The 22,570-nt window shown below is 45.5% G+C and overlaps 1 protein-coding gene across 3 annotated transcripts; it reads left to right on the top strand.

The window, feature by feature from the left end:
* The first annotated feature begins 6,100 nt into the window (after nucleotides 1–6,100).
* Nucleotides 6,101–20,508, top strand: LOC120049542 (L-rhamnose-binding lectin CSL1). 3 transcript variants are annotated; one of them, XM_038995796.1, is made up of 13 exons: nucleotides 6,105–6,300; nucleotides 6,685–6,708; nucleotides 6,819–6,881; nucleotides 9,042–9,153; nucleotides 10,723–10,838; nucleotides 11,113–11,160; nucleotides 11,249–11,384; nucleotides 14,169–14,278; nucleotides 16,783–16,827; nucleotides 16,958–17,087; nucleotides 17,228–17,334; nucleotides 20,101–20,159; nucleotides 20,266–20,508. In XM_038995796.1, exons 1-12 carry the CDS (start codon nucleotides 6,270–6,272, stop codon nucleotides 20,112–20,114), a joined length of 936 nt encoding a protein of 311 aa, XP_038851724.1. In that variant the 5' UTR covers nucleotides 6,105–6,269; the 3' UTR covers nucleotides 20,115–20,159; nucleotides 20,266–20,508. The 3 variants fall into 3 exon arrangements, with proteins under 3 accessions (XP_038851725.1, XP_038851724.1, XP_038851726.1); XM_038995797.1 differs by lacking the exon at nucleotides 16,958–17,087 and having other exon boundaries at nucleotides 6,101–6,300; XM_038995798.1 differs by lacking the exons at nucleotides 6,105–6,300; nucleotides 6,685–6,708; nucleotides 6,819–6,881 and adding an exon at nucleotides 8,659–8,667.
* The last annotated feature ends 2,062 nt before the right edge of the window (nucleotides 20,509–22,570 follow it).

A 22,570-nucleotide genomic window follows, 5' to 3' on the forward strand; every position in this document is an offset into this window, starting at 1 on the left:
ACACGTGAACAGGTAGTATTAGAACACGTGAACAGGATAGTATTACAGTAACACGTGAACAGGATAGTATTACAGTAACACGTGAACAGGATAGTATTACAGTAACACGTGAACAGGATAGTATTACAGTAACACGTGAACAGGATAGTATTACAGTAACACGTGAACCAGATAGTATTACAGTAACACGTGAACAGGATATATTACAGTAACACTGAACAGGATATATTACAGTAACACGTGAACAGGATAATATTACAGTAACACGTGAACAGGATAGTATTACAGTAACACGTGAACAGGATAGTATTACAGTAACACGTGAACAGGATAGTATTACAGTAACACGTGAACAGGATAATATTACAGTAACACGTGAACAGGATAGTATTACAGTAACACGTGAACAGGATAGTATTACAGTAATACGTGAACAGGATAATATTACAGTAACACATGAACAGGATAGTATACAGTAACAGGACAAATGATGTTGGATCATTACTATAGGAATGATCTGAGGAGAACTCCGACAGATTGACTGGCTGCCTGAGCTCCTGAATTTTTCTTGGTTTATGGTTTAAGGTAACGTACAGCGGAGCACAGAGACAGCAGGTTAATACAGCGACAGCAAGATAATACAGCGACAGCAGGTTAATACAGCGACAGCAGGTTAATACAGAGACAGCAGGTCAATACAGAGACAGCAGGTCAATACAGCGACAGCAAGATAATACAGCGGCAGCAGGTCAATACAGAGACAGCAGGTTAATACAGCGACAGCAAGATAATACAGCGACAGCAGGTTAATACAGAGACAGCAGGTTAATACAGCGACAGCAAGATAATACAGCGACAGCAGGTTAATACAGCGACAGCAGGTTAATACAGCGACAGCAGGTTAATACAGCGACAGCAGGTTAATACAGAGACAGCAGGTTAATACAGCGACAGCAAGATAATACAGCGACAGCAGGTTAATACAGCGACAGCAGGTTAATAAAGCGACAGCAGGTTAATACCGCGTTCAGGACGTTAATACAGCGACAGCAGGTTAATACCGCGTTCAGGACGTTAATACAGAGACAGCAGGTTAATACAGCGACAGCAAGATAATACAGCGACAGCAGGTTAATACAGCGACAGCAGGTTAATACAGCGACAGCAGGTTAATACAGAGACAGCAGGTTAATAAAGCGACAGCAGGTTAATACCGCGTTCAGGACGTTAATACAGCGACAGCAGGTTAATACCGCGTTCAGGACGTTAATACAGAGACAGCAGGTTAATACAGCGACAGCAAGATAATACAGCGACAGCAGGTTAATACAGCGACAGCAGGTTAATACAGCGACAGCAGGTTAATACAGAGACAGCAGGTTAATACAGAGACAGCAGGTCAATACAGCGACAGCAGGTCAATACAGCGACAGCAGGTTAATACAGCGACAGCAGGTTAATACAGCGACAGCAGGTCAATACAGCGACAGCAGGTTAATACAGCGACAGCAGGTTAATACAGAGACAGCAGGTTAATACAGTGACAGCAGGTCAATACAGTGACAGCAGGTCAATACAGTGACAGCAGGTCAATACAGAGACAGCAGGTCAATACAGAGACAGCAGGTCAATACAGAGACAGCAGGTCAATACAGTGACAGAGGCAATACAGTGACAGCAGGTCAATACAGCGACAGCAGGTCAATACAGCGACAGCAGGTTAATACAGCGACAGCAGGTCAATACAGCGACAGCAGGTCAATACAGAGACAGCAGGTCAATACAGTGACAGCAGGTCAATACAGAGACAGCAGGTCAATACAGAGACAGCAGGTCAATACAGTGACAGCAGGTCAATACAGCGACAGCAGGTTAATACAGAGACAGCAGGTCAATACAGTGACAGCAGGTCAATACAGAGACAGCAGGTCAATACAGAGACAGCAGGTCAATACAGAGACAGCAGGTCAATACAGAGACAGCAGGTCAATACAGAGACAGCAGGTTAATACAGTGACAGCAGGTTAATACAGCGACAGCAGGTCAATACAGAGACAGCAGGTTAATACAGCGACAGCAGGTTAATAAAGCGACAGCAGGTCAATACAGAGACAGCAGGTCAATACAGAGACAGCAGGTCAATACAGAGACAGCAGGTCAATAAAGCGACAGCAGGTCAATACAGAGACAGCAGGTCAATACAGTGACAGCAGGTTAATAAAGCGACAGCAGGTTAATACAGCGACAGCATGTCAATACAGCGACAGCAGGTTAATACAGCGACAGCAGGTCAATAAAGCGACAGCAGGTCAATACAGAGACAGCAGGTCAATACAGTGACAGCAGGTTAATACAGCGACAGCAGGTTAATAAAGCGACAGCAGGTCAATACAGAGACAGCAGGTCAATACAGTGACAGCAGGTCAATACAGAGACAGCAGGTCAATACAGCGACAGCAGGTTAATACAGCGACAGCAGGTTAATACAGAGACAGCAGGTCAATACAGAGACAGCAGGTTAATACAGCGACAGCAGGTTAATACAGCGACAGCAAGTTAATACAGAGACAGCAGGTCAATACAGAGACAGCAGGTCAATACAGTGACAGCAGGTCAATACAGCGACAGCAGGTCAATACAGAGACAGCAGGTTAATACAGCGACAGCAGGTCAATACAGTGACAGCAGGTCAATACAGTGACAGCAGGTCAATACAGCGACAGCAGGTCAATACAGAGACAGCAGGTCAATAAAGTGACAGCAGGTGAATACAGCGACAGCAGGTCAATACAGTGACAGCAGGTCAATACAGCGACAGCAGGTCAATACAGCGACAGCAGGTCAATACAGTGACAGCAGGTCAATACAGCGACAGCAGGTCAATACAGAGACAGCAGGTCAATACAGAGACAGCAGGTTAATACAGCGACAGCAGGTCAATACAGTGACAGCAGGTCAATACAGCGACAGCAGGTTAATACAGAGACAGCAGGTTAATACAGCGACAGCAGGTTAATACAGCGACAGCAGGTCAATACAGCGACAGCAGGTTAATACAGAGACAGCAGGTTAATACAGCGACAGCAGGTTAATACAGCGACAGCAGGTCAATACAGCGACAGCAGGTATACAGAGACAGCAGGTTAATACAGAGACAGCAGGTTAATACAGCGACAGCAGGTCAATACAGCGACAGCAGGTCAATACAGAGACAGCAGGTCAATACAGCGACAGCAGGTTAATACAGAGACAGCAGGTTAATACAGCGACAGCAGGTTAATACAGCGACAGCAGGTCAATACAGTGACAGCAGGTCAATACAGAGCAGCGGTCAATACAGCGACAGCAGGTTAATACAGCGACAGCAGGTTAATACAGCGACAGCAGGTTAATACAGCGACAGCAGGTCAATACAGTGACAGCAGGTCAATACAGCGACAGCAGGTCAATACAGCGACAGCAGGTCAATACAGAGACAGCAGGTTAATACAGCGACAGCAGGTTAATACAGTGACAGCAGGTCATACAGTGAAGCAGTTAATACAGCGACAGCAGGTCAATACAGCGACAGCAGGTCAATACAGAGACAGCAGGTTAATACAGCGACAGCAGGTTAATACAGTGACAGCAGGTCAATACAGCGACAGCAGGTTAATACAGTGACAGCAGGTCAATACAGCGACAGCAGGTCAATACAGCGACAGCAGGTCAATACAGCGACAGCAGGTTAATACAGCGACAGCAGGTTAATACAGAGACAGCAGGTTAATACAGCGACAGCAGGTCAATACAGAGACAGCAGGTTAATACAGCGACAGCAGGTTAATACAGCGACAGCAGGTCAATACAGCGACAGCAGGTTAATACAGCGACAGCAGGTTAATACAGCGACAGCAGGTTAATACGTGACAGCAGGTCAATACAGCGACAGCAGGTAATACAGTGAGCAGGTCAATACAGCGACAGCAGGTCAATACAGCGACAGCAGGTCAATACAGCAGACAGCAGGTTAATACAGTGACATCAGGTCAATACAGGACAGCAGGTTAATACAGCGACAGCAGGTAATACAGCGACACAGGTTAATACAGCGACAGCAGGTCAATACAGCGACAGCAGGTTAATACAGCGACAGCAGGTTAATACAGCGACAGCAGGTTAATACAGAGACAGCAGGTTAATACAGCGACAGCAGGTTAATACAGCGACAGCATGTTAATACAGCGACAGCATATTAATACAGCATATTAATAAAGTGACAGCAGGTGAATACAGCGACATTAAGTTAATTAGGCGATAGCAGGTTAATTGAGCGACAGCATGTTAATACAGCATATTGATAAAGTGACAGCAGGTTAATACAGCGACAGCAGGTTAATAAAGTGACAGCAGGTTAAGACAGCGAAATTAAGTTAATTATGCGACAGCAGGTCAATACAGCGACAGCAGGTTAATACAGCGACAGCAGGTTAATACAGCGACAGCAGGTTAATACAGCGATAGCAGGTTAATACTTTGACAGCATGTTAAGACAGCGATAGCAGGTTAATACAGCAGGTTAATACATTAGACCATCTACTCCATCTCCTAGTCATATGTTATCTTAACAAGAGGGCTGCTGCCACAGCTTAGTGCCTCTGACAGAATGGCTGTCTGATGGGACAGTGAAGATTATATTTATGAATGGCTTGGCTCATTGGACAGTAGAGATTTATATTAATGACTGGCTGGGCTGATGGGACAGTAGAGATTATATTAATGAATGGCTGGGCTGATGGGACAGTGGAGATTATATTAATGAATGGCTGGGCTGATGGGACAGTGGAGATTATATTAATGAATGGCTGGGCTGATGGGACAGTGGAGATTATATTAATGAAATGCCTGGGTTGATGGGACAGTGGAGATTATATTTATGAATGGCTGGGCTGATGGGACAGTGAAGATTATATTATGAATGGCTTGGCTGATGGACAGTGGAGATTATATTAATGAATGGCTGGGCTGATGGGACAGTGGAGATTATATTTATGAATGGCTGGGCTGATGGGACAGTGAAGATTATATTTATGAATGGCTGGGTTGATGGGACAGTGGAGATTATGAATGGCTGGGTTGATGGGACAGTGGAGATTATATTAATGAATGGCTGGGTTGATGGGACAGTGGAGATTATATTAATGAATGGCTGGGCTGATGGGACAGGAGAGATTATATTAATGAATGGCTGGGCTGATGGGACAGTGGAGATTATATTTATGAATGGCTGGGCTGATGGGACAGTGGAGATTATATTAATGAATGGCTGGGCTAATGGGACAGTGGAGATTATATTAATGAATGCCTGGGCTGATGGGACAGTGGAGATTATATTTATGAATGGCTGGGCTGATGGGACAGTGGAGATTATATTTATGAATGGCTGGGCTGATGGGACAGTAGAGATTATATTAATGAATGGCTGGGCTGATGGGACAGTGGAGATTATATTAATGAATGGCTGGGCTGATGGGACAGTGGAGATTATATTTATGAATGGCTGGGCTCATGGGACAGTAGAGATTATATTAATGAATGGCTGGGCTGATGGGACAGTAGAGATTATATTAATGAATGGCTGGGCTGATGGGACAGTGGAGATTATATTAATGAATGGCTGGGCTGATGGGACAGTGGAGATTATATTAATGAATGGCTGGGCTGATGGGACAGTAGAGATTATATTAATGAATGGCTGGGCTCATGGGACAGTAGAGATTATATTAATGAATGGCTGGGCTGATGGGACAGTAGAGATTATATTAATGAATGGCTGGGCTGATGGGACAGTGGAGATTATATGAATGAATGGCTGGGCTGATGGGACAGTGGAGATTATATTTATGAATGGCTGGGCTGATGGGACAGTGAATTCACAGTGATTCCTCAGATAGAACAGTAAATAGACATTTCGATTTTGTTACATCCGTGGGTAGTTGTGAAATAGATAACGTCTGACATACTCTTTCAACCAATCGCCATCCAGAATTAGGTCCCGCCCGTTTTATAATCATTTGTACTTTCCTTCATCCTCACGCTATATTGACTGAAGGTGTGTGTGTTTATGTGTGTGTGGGGGATTGGTCAACAGAGTAAATAGGGAATATGTTCCAGTAATAGCTCATGCGTTCAACTGTTATTCGTATCTCACTACGTGGGCAAAGCCATTCAATACAGTCAGACACTCAGAAGCTGTCTCTACTATAGAGATCCCTGATAAAGTAGACAGAATGCTCCTTGGACAATCCATTTTGATCACCGGTAAGTCTCTACTCTTCTAATTTCTCTTTGTTTTTTCATCTTTTTCCTCTCTTCTCCTCTCAACCTCTAATGTGCTCCAGGGGTGCTGCTCCAGGGGGGCTCCTCCTGGGGGTGCTGCTCCAGGGGGGCTCCTCCTGGGGGTGCTGCTCCAGGGGCGCTGCTCCAGGGGCGCTGCTCCAGGGGGGCTGCTCCAGGGGAGCTGCTCCAGGGGTGCTGCTCCTGGGGGTGCTGCTCCAGGGGCGCTGCTCCTGGGGGTGCTGCTCCAGGTGCGCTGCTCCAGGGGGGCTGCTCCAGGGGCACTGCTCCTCCTATGTGTTTATGTCATTTTTTTATCAGCAAAAGGACACATTTATAAAGAGTATATTCTCTTGTCTGTTCTTCCAGCGCTGCAGGCCAGCCTCTTTCTGGGTAAGTCGAATCATACTGTGATTACGGATGGTATGTGTAGCTCGAGGCTGAAAACACTCATCGAGGTGACAGAGAATAAAAGGTGAAAGAAGATTTCTTTCCTGTTCCAGGTTATGGAATGTCAGAGATTCAACACAGGTTCCTGACGTGTGGTGATCCCAGCCTCCAGTGCGGTAAAGTAACTCCAGTGTGGTAAAGTAACTCCAGTGTGGTAAAGTAACTCCAGTGCGGTAAAGTAACTCCAGTGTGGTAAAGTAACTCCAGTGTGGTAAAGTAACTCCAGTGTGGTAAAGTAACTCCAGTGCGGTAAAGTAACTCCAGTGCGGTAAAGTAACTCCAGTGCGGTAAAGTAACTCCAGTGCTGTAAAGTAACTCCAGTGTGGTAAAGTAACTCCAGTGCGGTAAAGTAACTCCAGTGCGGTAAAGTAACTCCAGTGCGGTAAAGTAACTCCAGTGCGGTAAAGTAACTCCAGTGCGGTAAAGTAACTCCAGCGCGGTAAAGTAACTCCAGTGCGGTAAAGTAACTCCAGTGTGGTAAAGTAACTCCAGTACGGTAATGTAACTCCAGTGTGGTAAAGTTACAATAGTGTGGTAAAGTAACTCCAGTGTGGTAAAGTCACTCCAGTGTGGTAAAGTAACTCCAGTGTGGTAAAGTAACTCCAGTGTGGTAAAGTAACTCCATTGCGGTAAAGTAACACCAGTGTGGTAAAGTAACTCCAGTGCGGTAAAGTAACCCCATTGTGGTAAAGTAACTCCAGTGTGGTAAAGTAATTCCAGTGCGGTAAAGTAACACCAGTGCGGTAAAGTAACTCCAGTGCAGTAAAGTAACCCCAGTGCGGTAAAGTAATTCCAGTGCGGTAAAGTAACACCAGTGCGGTAAAGTAACTCCAGTGTGGTAAAGTAACTCCAGTGTGGTATAGTAACACCAGTGCGGTAAATTAACTCCAGTGCGGTAAAGTAACTCCAGTGCGGTAAAGTAACTCCAGTGTGGTAAAGTAACTCCAGTGCGGTAAAGTAACACCAGTGCGGTAAAGTAACACCAGTGCGGTAAAGTAACTCCAGTGCGGTAAAGTAACCCCAGTGTGGTAAAGTAACTCCAGTGTGGTAAAGTAACTCCAGTGCGGTAAAGTAACTCCAGTGCGGTAAAGTAACCCCATTATTGTAAAGTAACTCCAGTGGGGTAAAGGAACTCCAGTGCGGTAAAGTAACTCCAGTGCGGTAAAGTAACTCCAGTGCGGTAAAGTAACTCCAGTGTGGTAAAGTAACTCCAGTGCGGTAAAGTAACTCCAGTGCGGTAAAGTAATCCCATTATTGTAAAGTAACTCCAGTGGGGTAAAGGAACTCCAGTGCGGTAAAGTAACTCCAGTGCGGTAAAGTAACTCCAGTGCGGTAAAGTAACTCCAGTGCGGTAAAGTAACTCCAGTGTGTTATAGTAACTCCAGTGCGGTAAAGTAATCCCATTATTGTAAAGTAACTCCAGTGGGGTAAAGGAACTCCAGTGCGGTAAAGTAACTCCAGTGCGGTAAAGTAACTCCAGTGCGGTAAAGTAACTCCAGTGCGGTAAAGTAACTCCAGTGTGTTATAGTAACTCCAGTGCGGTAAAGTAACCCCATTATTGTAAAGTAACTCCAGTGCGGTAAAGTAACTCCAGTGCGGTAAAGTAACTCCAGTGTAGTAAAGTAACTCCAGTGCGGTAAAGTAACTCCAGTGTGGTAAAGTAACTCCAGTGTAGTAAAGTAACTCCAGTGTGGTAAAGTAACTCCAGTGTGGTAAAGTAACTCCAGTGTGGTAAAGTAACTCCAGTGTGGTAAAGTAACTCCAGTGCGGTAAAGTAACTCCAGTGCGGTAAAGTAACTCCAGTGTGGTAAAGTAACTCCAGTGTGGTAAAGTAACTCCAGTGTGGTAAAGTAACTCCAGTGTGGTAAAGTAACTCCAGTGTGGTAAAGTAACTCCAGTGTGGTAAAGTAACTCCAGTGTGGTAAAGTAACTCCAGTGTGGTAAAGTAACTCCAGTGTGGTAAAGTAACTCCAGTGTGGTAAAGTAACTCCAGTGTGGTAAAGTAACTCCAGTGTGGTAAAGTAACTCCAGTTTTCCATCAGAACCTTCAGCTCCTAGTATATCTACACCTGTGCACTGAGTTTCTTTTACAGGGCAGTTTCCCGGACACAAAAGTCCTGGACTAAAAAGCACTTTGAATGGAGATTCTGTTCATTTTAGTTGAGGAAACTGGCCTCATTTGGTTTAGCAAGTGTTAAACCGACTATGTGTGGTGTGTGTGTGTGTGTGTGTGTGTTTGTGTGTGTGTGTGTGTGTGTGTGTGTGTGTGTGTGTAGATGACGGTGTGATCATGGTGTATGGGGTCAAATTCAGCACTATAGAGTTGTCATCAAACGAGAGCCCTAAAGCCTGCTCCGATACAGAGGCCTTCAACGGTGTGTCTAAGAGGTATGTACACACACACATGTGCGCACACACACACACACACACACACACACACACACACACACACACACACACACACACACACACACACACACACACACACACACACACACACACACACACACACACACACACACACACACACACACACACACACACACACACACACACACACATTCAGTCAATAGCAAGCTCACTGAGTCTATAATGTTTGCAATGTTCTGCTTACAACATCGTTTATTTCCCAACTTCTGTGTCCTGTTGGCATGTTTCCAGCAATTTGACAGTAATCGGGCCATATCCACAAAGCGTCTCAGAGTAGAAAATGTGTCGTAAGTGCTGAGAATAGATACAATTTCCTCCTACTCTTATGGGTAGAAATAAAAGCTATGCCTGAAACCTCTTTAGTCATAAGAGTCCTACCTAGTCGACAGATACTGAGGAGACATCATGAGCTGTCCTAACCAGTTCAGAGTTACCAGCAGGTGTGTTGATATAGAAAAAGTAGCCAGTGGCTCATAGAGAGGCAATTGCTTTGGAGATATTAAAATAATGTTTGGATACTGTCAGACCATGAGAAACACGATTCTCTGGTCTGATGAAACCTACATTGAACTCTTTGGCCTGAATGCCGAGTGTCATGTCTGGTGGAAACCTGGCACCATCCCTACGGTGAAGCATAGTGGTGGCAGCATCATGCTGTGGGGATGTTTTTCAGAGGCAGGGACTGGGAGACTAGTCAGGATCGAGGGAAAGATGAATGTAGCAAAGTACAGAGAGATCCTTGATGAAAACCTGCTCCAGAGCACTCAGGACCTCAGACTGGGGCGAAGGTTCACCTTCCAACAGGACAACGACTCTAAGCACACAGCCAAGACAATGCAGGAGTGGCTTTGGGACAAGTCTCTGAATGTCCTTGGGTGGCCCAGCAAGAGCCTGGACTTGAACCCATTCGAACATCTCTGGAGAGACCTGAAAATAGCTGAGCAGCGATGCTCCCCATTCAACCTGACAGAGCTTGTGAAGGCCTGCAGGGAAGAATGGGAGAAACTCCCCAAATACAGGTGTGTCAAGCTTGTATCGTCATACCCCAAAATACTTGAGGCTGTAATCGCTGCCAAAGGTGCTTCAACAAAGTACTGAGTAGATGGTGTGAATACTTATGTAAATGTGATATTTCCGAGGTTTTTCTCTTTATCAATTTGAAAAAAATATGAAAAATCTGTTTTGCTTTGTCATTATGGGGTATTGTGTGTAGATTAATGAGGAAAAAAATACAATTTAATACATTAGAATAAGGCCGAAGGGTAACAAAATGTGGAAAAGTCAAGGGGTCTGAATCCCCTCCGAATGTCATGTATGTAACCACTCCCTGTATTAGTTTAGCCAGATGGGAAATTTATCAAGAACAGCTTCACAGCAAAACTGAGCTGCACTGAAACAGGAAGTGGTCATAACACTGACAGCACAGAGAGGGGAAATGGAGAGAAATAACATCATGTTTTTTAAAAACCTAAGTAAGGACAGTGTCCGTGGTGTTTTAGGTGTGTGACATTACTACTAATCATCCAGGTGTGATGGAAATGGGAAGTGTGATGTGGCGACCTCCGGCAGTGTGTGTGACCTCTGTAACTCCGCATACCAGACTAATATCTTCCTGGACGTTACCTATGGCTGCCTGGAGAGCAGTGAGTAACCTACACACACACACAGACATACACACACACACACACACAGACAGACAGACAGACAGACAGACAGACAGACAGACAGACAGACAGACAGACAGACAGACAGACAGACAGACAGACAGACAGACAGACAGACAGACAGACAGACAGACAGACAGACAGACAGACAGACATGCTCACACACACACACACGCAGAAAAATGCTGAATCCTTTTCTCTATATGATGTATGTGTGATGTGTTTGTATCAATCAGATTTTTGTCGTCCACAGAGAAGGTGACTACCTGTGAGGGTGCCGGTGTGGTGCATTTGGAGTGTGGTAAGGAACAACACACTGTGTGTCAATCGGTTACTTAGTTGAGTTGACTCGTGAGTCTCTCATGCTCCCTCTTCTCTCTCTCTCATAGGAGACGGGGTGGTCTTTCTCCAGAAAGCACTGTATGGACGCACAGACAGCCAGACCTGCAGTCAGGGACGACCTCAGAGTCAGCTGACTAACACAAAGTGTTCCCAAGAAGGAACTCTGGCACTCTGGTCACAGAGGTACAAACACACAGACACACACACCCTTTAGTGTGCAGAGCCAAGTCAAAACCCTCAAGATCCAAGTCAAATCCAAGGAGATCCCTCCAGATCCAAGTCAAATCCAGGTAGATCCCTCCAGATCCAAGTCAAATCCAGGTAGATCCCTCCAGATCCAAGTCAAATCCAGGGAGATCCCTCCAGATCCAAGTCAAATCCAGGTAGATCCCTCCAGATCCAAGTCAAATTCAGGGAGATCACTCCAGATCCAAGTCAAATCCAGGGAGATCACTCCAGATCCAAGTCAAATCCAGGTAGATCCCTCCAGATCCAAGTCAAATCCAGGCAGATCCCTCCAGATCCAAGTCAAATCCAGGTAGATCACTCTAGATCCAAGTCAAATCCAGGGAGATCACTCTAGATCCAAGTCAAATCTAGGGAGATCCCTCTAGATCTAAGTCAAATCCAGGGAGATCCCTCCAGATCCAAGTCAAATCCAGGGAGATCCCTCCAGATCCAAGTCAAATCCAGGTAGATCCCTCCAGATCCAAGTCAAATCCAGGGAGATCACTCCAGATCCAAGTCAAATCTAGGGAGATCCCTCCAGATCCAAGTCAAATCCAGGAAGATCCCTCCAGATCCAAGTCAAATCCAGGTAGATCCCTCCAGATCCAAGTCAAATCCAGGGAGATCACTCCAGATCCAAGTCAAATCCAGGTAGATCCCTCCAGATCCAAGTCAAATCCAGGAAGATCCCTCCAGATCCAAGTCAAATCCAGGGAGATCACTCTAGATCCAAGTCAAATCCAGGGAGATCACTCTAGATCCAAGTCAAATCTAGGGAGATCCCTCTAGATCTAAGTCAAATCCAGGGAGATCCCTCCAGATCCAAGTCAAATCCAGGGAGATCCCTCCAGATCCAAGTCAAATCCAGGTAGATCCCTCCAGATCCAAGTCAAATCCAGGGAGATCACTCCAGATCCAAGTCAAATCTAGGGAGATCCCTCTAGATCCAAGTCAAATCCAGGAAGATCCCTCCAGATCCAAGTCAAATCCAGGTAGATTCCTCCAGATCCAAGTCAAATCCAGGGAGATCACTCCAGATCCAAGTCAAATCTAGGGAGATCCCTCTAGATCCAAGTCAAATCCAGGAAGATCCCTCCAGATCCAAGTCAAATCCAGGGAGATCCCTCCAGATCCAAGTCAAATCCAGGTAGATCCCTCCAGATCCAAGTCAAATCCAGGGAGATCACTCCAGATCCAAGTCAAATCTAGGGAGATCCCTCTAGATCCAAGTCAAATCCAGGAAGATCCCTCCAGATCCAAGTCAAATCCAGGTAGATCCCTCCAGATCCAAGTCAAATCCAGGGAGATCACTCCAGATCCAAGTCAAATCCAGGGAGATCACTCCAGATCCAAGTCAAATCCAGGGAGATCCCTCCAGATCCAAGTCAAATCCAGGTAGATCCCTCCAGATCCAAGTCAAATCCAGGTAGATCACTCTAGATCCAAGTCAAATCCAGGGAGATCACTCTAGATCCAAGTCAAATCTAGGGAGATCCCTCTAGATCTAAGTCAAATCCAGGGAGATCCCTCCAGATCCAAGTCAAATCCAGGGAGATCCCTCCAGATCCAAGTCAAATCCAGGTAGATCCCTCCAGATCCAAGTCAAATCCAGGGAGATCACTCCAGATCCAAGTCAAATCTAGGGAGATCCCTCTAGATCCAAGTCAAATCCAGGAAGATCCCTCCAGATCCAAGTCAAATCCAGGTAGATCACTCCAGATCCAAGTCAAATCCAGGGAGATCACTCCAGATCCAAGTCAAATCTAGGGAGATCCCTCCAGATCCAAGTCAAATCCAGGGAGATCCCTCTAGATCCAAGTCAAATCCAGGAAGATCCCTCCAGATCCAAGTCAAATCCAGGTAGATCCCTCCAGATCCAAGTCAAATCCAGGGAGATCACTCCAGATCCAAGTCAAATCCAGGGAGATCCCTCTAGATCCAAGTCAAATCTAGGGAGATCACTCCAGATCCAAGTCAAATCCAGGGAGATCACTCCAGATCCAAGTCAAATCTAGGGAGATCCCTCCAGATCCAAGTCAAATCCAGGGAGATCCCTCCAGATCCAAGTCAAATCCAGGGAGATCCCTCCAGATCCAAGTCAAATCCAGGTAGATCCCTCCAGATTCAAGTTAAATCCAGGTAGATCCCTCCAGGTCCAAGTTGGAATTTGACATTTTTGAACGTCCTCAGGAGGTCAGGAGGCTCCGTCAAATCCGTCCACTAGGGTGCGAACAAAACAAGTACCTGGAGCTAGAACCCAGGTCTATATGACAGACTGCTGCTGTTCAGACCACAGCACCATCCATCCTCATTTAGTTATCAAGTCTTAATACATCGCAAAACTTAACAGTGTAGTCATTTTTCTGTTTTTAACCTTAATGTAACCAATCAGAATGATTGTCTGAAGTTAATCTTAGAGTTGTTTATGTCTCTAAACCCTGATATGCCTAAACCCTTAACTTAGGCCACATCGCCACTAGGGGCAACGCTATTACCATTAAGTAGGCTTCCATTTAAAGCAACTTCAAAATTTGACGTTTGGAGAAATGTGGACAAACGTCTAATTTTGCAGTGAGACTGTGAGAGCTTGTTGATCAAATCAGCATCAAGTACAGGGGCTCAGAGGGCTCAGAGGCCAACCACTCAGACAAGCTCCAGATATCCGTTTTTACAGGTTATGTTGGAGTTATGTTGTGGCTTTGTTATGGTTCTACTGTTGTTGCTCTGTGGTTGTTCCAGGTGTGACGGGAAGCAGATGTGTGAGGTGAACATGAGAGTGAATCAAATCTCGGACCCTTGTTACGGAACCTACAAATACCTGGACGTCACCTACATCTGCCTGCCTGCTAGTCAGTATTCTCCCTCTGGCGCTCTCCCTCTCCTGTCCAATGGGCTTGTCGTTCACTTGATACCCCACACAGATTGTTGTCCACTGCCATTCCACTTCTGACACCTGTAATGTACTTGAACAATGGACAACAACCTGTGTGTGGTGTCAAGTGAACAACTAGTCAATTGAAATGTGCTTGTGCATGATACAAAGTAGTCAAGACTTTTTCATGAAGGGAGCCCCACACTGTGTTGTCACAATCTCTCCTTCCCTCCCACCTCTCTTTGATTACTCCTCCCACCTCTCTTTGATTACTCCTCCCACCTCTCTTTGATTGCTCCTCCCACCTCTCTTTGATTGCTCCTCCCACCTCTCTTTGATTACTCCTCCCACCTCTCTTTGATTACTCCTCCCACCTCTCTTTGATTACTCCTCCCACCTCTCTTTGATTACTCCTCCCACCTCTCTTAGATTACTCCTCCCACCTCTCTTTGATTACTCCTCCCATCTCTCTTAGATTACTCCTCCCACCTCTCTTAGATTACTCCTCCCACCTCTCTTTGATTACTCCTCGCACCTCTCTTAGATTACTCCTCCCACCTCTCTTAGATTACTCCTCCCACCTCTCTTAGATTACTCCTCCCACCTCTCTTAGATTACTCCTCCCACCTCTCTTAGATTACTCCTCCCACCTCTCTTAGATTACTCCTCCCACCTCTCTTAGATTACTCCTCCCACCTCTCTTAGATTACTCCTCCCACCTCTCTTTGATTACTCCTCCCAATTCTCTTTGATTACTCCCCCCACCTCTCTTTGATTGCTCCTCCCACCTCTCTTTGATTACTCCTCCCACCTCTTTGATTGCTCCTCCCACCTCTCTTTGATTGCTCCTCCCATCTCTCTTTGATTACTCCTCCCACCTCTTTGATTGCTCCTCCCACCTCTCTTTGATTGCTCCTCCCTCCTCTCTTTGATTACATTACTCCTTCCACCTCCTTGATTACTCCTCCCACCTCTCTTTGATTACTCCTCCCATCTCTCTTTGATTACATTACTTCTCCCACCTCTCTTTGATTGCTCCTCCCACCTCTCTTCGATTACTCCTCCCACCTTTCTTTGATTGTTCCTCCCACCTCTCTTTGATTGTTCCTCCCACCTCTCTTTGAATGCTCCTCCCACCTCTCTTTGATTACTCCTCCCACCTCTTTGATTGCTCCTCCCACCTCTCTTTGAATGCTCCCCCCCACCTCTCTTTGATTGCTCCTCCCACCTCTTTGATTGCTCCTCCCACCTCTCTTTGAATGCTCCCCCCCACCTCTCTTTGATTACTCCTCCCACCTCTTTGATTACTCCTCCCAGCTCTTTTTGATTACTCCTCCCATCTCTCTTTGATTACTCCTCCCACCTCTCTTTGATTACTCCTCCCATCTCTCTTTGATTACTCCTCCCACCTCTCTTTGATTACTCCTCCCACCTCTCTTTGATTACTCCTCCCACCTCTCTTTGATTACTCCTCCCACCTCTTTGATTACTCCTCCCATCTCTTTTTGATTACTCCTCCCATCTCTCTTTGATTACTCCTCCCGTCTCTCTTTGATTACTCCTCCCACCTCTCTTTGATTACTCCTCCCGTCTCTCTTTGATTACTCCTCCCACCTCTTTGATTACTCCTCCCACCTCTCTTTGATTACTCCTCCCACCTCTCTTTGATTACTCCTCCCACCTCTCTTTGATTACTCCCCACACCTCTCTTTGATTACTCCTCCCATCTCTCTTTGATTACTCCTCCCACCTCTCTTTGATTACTCCTCCCACCTCTCTTTGATTACTCCTCCCACCTCTCTTTGATTACTCCTCCCACCTCTCTTTGATTACTCCTCCCATCTCTCTTTGATTACTCCTCCCATCTCTCTTTGATTACTCCTCCCACCTCTCTTAGATTACTCCTCCCATCTCTCTTTGATTACTCCTTCCACCTCTTTGATTACTCCTTCCACCTCTTTGATTACTCCTCCCACCTCTCTTTGATTACTCTTGAGTACTCTTTGATTACTCCTGAGTACTCTTTGATTACTCATTTGTCTCAGCAACAGGGCTGATGTTGTGTCTTAGCAGCAGGGCTGATGTTGTGTCTCAGCAGCAGGGCTGATGTTGTGTCTCAGCAGCAGGGCTGATGTTCTGTCTCAGCAGCAGGGCTGATGTTCTGTCTCAGCAGCAGGGCTGATGTTGTGTCTCAGCAGCAGGGCTGATGTTGTGTCTCAGCAGCAGGGCTGATGTTGTGTCTCAGCAGCAGGGCTGATGTGTCTCAGCAGTAGGGCTGATGTTCTGTCTCAGCAGCAGGGCTGATGTTCTGTCTCAGCAGCAGGGCTGATGTTCTGTCTCAGCAGCAGGGCTGATGTTCTGTCTTAGCAGCAGGGCTGATGTTGTGTCTTAGCAGCAGGGCTGATGTTGTGTCTCAGCAGCAGGGCTGATGTTCTGTCTCAGCAGCAGGGCTGATGTTGTGTGTGTGCGTTGTGTTTTCAGAGACCAGTATCACCTGCGAAGGCTCAACCAGCTCCCTGGACTGTGGTGAGCACACGATGACACCCACAAACACCCTCACCTAACACCCCCCTCAGCCCTCCTCCTGTGTAGGTAAGGGTGCAATTCAATTATTGTGTGTGTGTGTGTGTGTGTGTGTGTGCGTGTGTGTGTGTAGGTAAGGGTGTGATAAATGTGTTTCATGCTAACTACGGCCGTAGAGACGGCTCTACCTGTTCTGCTGGACGCCACGAGCTCAGCAACCAGAACTGTCTGCAACCCAAAACCCTGGACGTTGTCAAACAATGGTACACTCTCCCTCTCTATCCATCTCCCCATCTCTCCTCTCTGGTTTGGGGATGTCAGTGGTGTTGAAAAGTGGTATACAAATATCCCCCCTGTGTGTGCATGTGTGTTACAACTGTGTTATAAATGTGTAACTCTGCAGGTGTGAGGGAAAGAGTCAGTGCACTGTGGGGCTTGATCCGGTCTTCGGGGACCCCTGCTACGGAACCTACAAATACCTGGAGGTTTCCTACACCTGTCTGGGAGGCTGTAAGTACAAAACAGCTATCAGCTAAGTGCAGAATAAGGAGAAGAGAGGAGGGAAGGGGAGGGGAGATGAGTAAGGGGATTAGATGAGGAAAGAGAAGAGGAGGATGGAGAGGAGAGGAGGGGAGGAGATAAGGAGGGGAAGGTGAGGAAAGAGGAAACCAGGAGAGGAAGAAGAGAAGATGAGGAGTGGAAGAAGATGAGGAAGGAGATGAGGAGAAGAGAGGAGGGGAAGGTAAAGAGAGGAGACCAGGAGAGGAAGAAGAGGAGATGAGGAGAGGGAGATGAGGAGATGAAACAATAATACGAAGGAGATGAGGAAACAAGAATAGGAAGGAGAGGAGAGAAGATGAGGAAATTAGGAAGCTACTGTAGACTATTGAGATGGTAGAGAGGAGAGTAAGTTACTGTACTGTTAACATGATACAGAGGAGGAGATGAAGAGGATGGGGGAGATGAAAGAGAGGAGACGTGGAGAGGAGGAAGGCTTTGTAGACGATTGAAATGTAGGAGAGGTGATGAAGCCACTGTAGACTATGGAGATAAGAGAGGTAACAACTGTAGACTATGGAGATAATAGACAGGAAGCCACTGTAGACTATGGAGATAATAGAGAGGAAGCCACTGTAGACTATGGAGATAATAGAGAGGAAGACACTGTAGACTATGGAGATAATAGACAGGAAGACACTGTAGACTATGGAGGTAATGGAGAGGAAGCCACTGTATACTATGGAGGTAATGGAGAGGAAGACACTGTAGACTATGGAGGTAATGGAGAGGAAGACACTGTAGACTATGGAGATAGTAGACAGGAAGACACTGTAGACTATGGAGGTAATGGAGAGGAAGACACTGTAGACTATGGAGGTAGTAGACAGGAAGACACTGTAGACTATGGAGATAGTAGACAGGAAGACACTGTAGACTATGGAGGTAATAGAGAGGAAGACACTGTAGACTATGGAGGTAATGGAGAGGAAGACACTGTAGACTATGGAGGTAATGGAGAGGAAGACACTGTAGACTATGGAGGTAATGGAGAGGAAGCCACTGTAGACTATGGAGGTAATGGAGAGGAAGCCACTGTAGACTATGGAGATAATAGAGAGGAAGACACTGTAGACTATGGAGATAATAGACAGGAAGCCACTGTAGACTATGGAGGTAATGGAGAGGAAGCCACTGTAGACTATGGAGATAATAGAGAGGAAGACACTGTAGACTATGGAGATAATAGACAGGAAGCCACTGTAGACTATGGAGGTAATAGACAGGAAGACACTGTAGACTATGGAGATAGTAGACAGGAAGACACTGTAGACTATGGAGGTAATAGAGAGGAAGACACTGTAGACTATGGAGGTAATGGAGAGGAAGACACTGTAGACTATGGAGGTAATGGAGAGGAAGACACTGTAGACTATGGAGGTAATAGAGAGGAAGACACTGTAGACTATGGAGGTAATGGAGAGGAAGACACTGTAGACTATGGAGGTAATAGACAGGAAGACACTGTAGACTATGGAGGTAATGGAGAGGAAGACACTGTAGACTATGGAGGTAATGGAGAGGAAGACACTGTAGACTATGGAGGTAATAGAGAGGAAGACACTGTAGACTATGGAGGTAATGGAGAGGAAGACACTGTAGACTATGGAGGTAATGGAGAGGAAGACACTGTAGACTATGGAGGTAATGGAGAGGAAGACACTGTAGACTATGGAGGTAATGGAGAGGAAGACACTGTAGACTATGGAGATAGTAGACAGGAAGACACTGTAGACTATGGAGGTAATAGAGAGGAAGACACTGTAGACTATGGAGGTAATGGAGAGGAAGACACTGTAGACTATGGAGGTAATGGAGAGGAAGACACTGTAGACTATGGAGGTAATAGAGAGGAAGACACTGTAGACTATGGAGATAGTAGACAGGAAGACACTGTAGACTATGGAGATAATAGACAGGAAGACACTGTAGACTATGGAGGTAATGGAGAGGAAGACACTGTAGACTATGGAGGTATTTGAGAGGAAGACACTGTAGACTATAGAGGTAATGGAGAGGAAGACACTGTAGACTATGGAGATAGTAGACAGGAAGACACTGTAGACTATGGAGGTAATAGAGAGGAAGACACTGTAGACTATGGAGATAATAGACAGGAAGCCACTGTAGACTATGGAGGTAATAGAGAGGAAGCCACTGTAGACTATGGAGATAATAGAGAGGAAGACACTGTAGACTATGGAGATAATAGACAGGAAGCCACTGTAGACTATGGAGGTAATGGAGAGGAAGACACTGTAGACTATGGAGATAATAGACAGGAAGACACTGTAGACTATGGAGATAATAGAGAGGAAGACACTGTAGACTATGGAGATAATAGACAGGAAGCCACTGTAGACTATGGAGGTAATGGAGAGGAAGCCACTGTAGACTATGGAGGTAATGGAGAGGAAGCCACTGTAGACTATGGAGATAATAGAGAGGTAATGGAGAGGAAGACACTGTAGACTATGGAGGTAATGGAGAGGAAGCCACTGTAGACTATGGAGGTAATAGAGAGGTAATAGAGAGGAAGACACTGTAGACTATGGAGATAATAGACAGGAAGCCACTGTAGACTATGGAGGTAATGGAGAGGAAGACACTGTAGACTATGGAGATAATAGACAGGAAGACACTGTAGACTATGGAGATAATAGAGAGGTAGCCACTCTAGACTATGGAGACACACCCTCTGACTGTAACCTACCTCAGCCCCTACAGTGTAATGATGGCCTGGCTCGGCTGCTGCCACTTCCTGTCCTCCTCCATCGGTGAGTCCTGTCTCCTCTACTGCTGGTCTACATATGAACCCACATTAAGTGATGTGATAAACGCATGACTGAATCTTTTTATTTGTCTTTTTCTTTCATTCAACAGAAGAACTCCGACTGGATGCCCTTTTTACTCTGGATTTACTCCATAATCAAACACGATGAATCACCGATAAATCAACTAAGCAACCAATCAATAAATCAATGTGCAAACTAGTGACTGTATGTTGTTGTGTAGCCAGCTCATGTTCAGACCAGTGTTTTTAGAGAACACAACCCTACTTATGTTAATGATTTGGATGTTAACAAATATGTTACAATTAAAATAAAATGAATGTGAGGCAGCTGAGAAATTGACTTTTTCTTCTGAAACAGAGAATGTTTTCCTTAACGTTTTACCATGTTAGTAGTGCCTGACTCTAGCCTGGAAGACTATTTACATTAAATGGTTAAATGGACACTTTGCATTGGTATTACACACTTCAATACTCTGGAAGTGATTTTGAAATTTTCCGCATTGACTGACCTTCTTAAAACTTCTTAGTGATAGGTGTTCCGCTACCGTTCAGTTGGCGCCATCGATTTGAGTAATCTACTCGTTCAACATGCAGAGAAAGGACTCCGAAAATCTATCCCTAAACTTTCTTTCAACAAGTCAAAATACGTTTCCATTTACTCCTCAGCTACCCTAAAATGTAATCAAACTGTAATATTTCTTACGGAAGAAGTATGTTCAATAGGAAACTGATTTTAGCAGGTGCGTGCTGTCTTCATGGTGCGCGCAAACACGAATTTCCAAGACTGTGTCTCTGTACTAAAACTGATATTTCTTATTCGTTTTTGAAGTTACAAGCCTGAAACCTTGAACATTGACTGCTGACACACTGTGGAAGCCATAGGAATTACATCCAGGGAGGTAATTTTGGATATGACCTTTTACTTGCCTTTCTAAGAGGATGGTCTCTCAAAAAAATTCTGTTTGGTTTTTCTTTGGATTTTCTCCTACCATATCTATTGTGTTATATTCTCCTACATTATTTTAACATTTCTACAAACGTCAAAGTGTTTTCCTTCCAATGGTACCAATTATATGCATATCCTGGCATCAGGGCCTGAGCAACAGGCAGTTTACTATGGGCATGTCATTCAGACAGGAAGTGGAGAAAAAAGGGGCCTAGCCCTAAGAATTAAAGGAATGATGGACTGTCATTTGTCTTTGCTTATTTGAGCATAATATGGACTTGGTCTTTTACCAAATAGGGGTGTCTTCTGTATACCACCTCTACCTTGTCACAACACAACGTATTGGCTCAAATGCATTAAGAAGGAAAGAAATTCCACAAATTAACTTTTAACAATGCACACCTGTTCATTTAAATGCATTCCAGGTGACTACCTCATAAAGCTGGTTGAGAGAATGCCAAGAGTGTGCAAAGCTGTCATCAAGGCAAAGAGTGGCTACTTCAAAGAATCTCAAATATAAAATATATTTTGATTTGTTTAACACTTTTTTGGTTACTACATGATTCCATAAGTGTTATTTCATAGTTTTGACGTCAGCACTATTATTCTACCTTGTAGAAAACAGTAAAAATAAAGAAAAACCCTTGAATGAGTAGGTGTGTCCAAACTTTTGACTGGTACTTTATATAAACCCCTTCCCAAAAAACTGTTTTCCACTGGAGGGAATGCTCAAGGTCCTTAAATATATTTAGGCTACTAGCAAGGCCCCCAACATTTTGAGATACCCCTACCCGAGGCATAGCAAAACACAACCACTGTCACGCCCTGACCGTAGAGATATTTTTATGTCTCTATTTTGGTTTGTTCAGTGTGTGATTTGGGTGGGCATTTTATGTTCATTCTTCTAGATTTTCTATTTCTTTGTGTTTGGCCGGGTGTGGTTCTCAATCAGAGAACCGAGGGCCTCCAGTCCGGAGCCTCCAGCGACGCCCTTCAGTCCGGAGCTTCCAGAGGCGCCCTTCAGTCCGGAGCTTCCAGAGGCGCCCTTCAGTCCGGAGCTTCCAGAGGCGCCCTTCAGTCCGGAGCTTCCAGAGGCGCCCTTCAGTCCGGAGCTTCCAGAGGCGCCCTCCAGTCCGGAGCTTCCAGAGGCGCCCTCCAGTCCGGAGCTTCCAGAGGCGCCCTTCAGTCCGGAGCTTCCAGAGGCGCCCTTCAGTCCGGAGCTTCCAGAGGCGCCCTTCAGTCCGGAGCTTCCAGAGGCGCCCTTCAGTCCGGAGCTTCCAGAGGCTCCCTTCAGTCCGGAGCTTCCAGAGGCGCCCTTCAGTCCGGAGCTTCCAGAGGCGCCCTTAATAAGCTCATATAACCAAATATTGCAAGCTCTGATATGATTAAAATTTGGATAACAAGTAGTCAGTTGTTTTCCCTACATACACTAACAAACAGCATTAGGG

Source organism: Salvelinus namaycush, chromosome 6, assembly GCF_016432855.1.
Source record: "Salvelinus namaycush isolate Seneca chromosome 6, SaNama_1.0, whole genome shotgun sequence".
Classification (NCBI taxonomy): domain Eukaryota; kingdom Metazoa; phylum Chordata; class Actinopteri; order Salmoniformes; family Salmonidae; genus Salvelinus; species Salvelinus namaycush.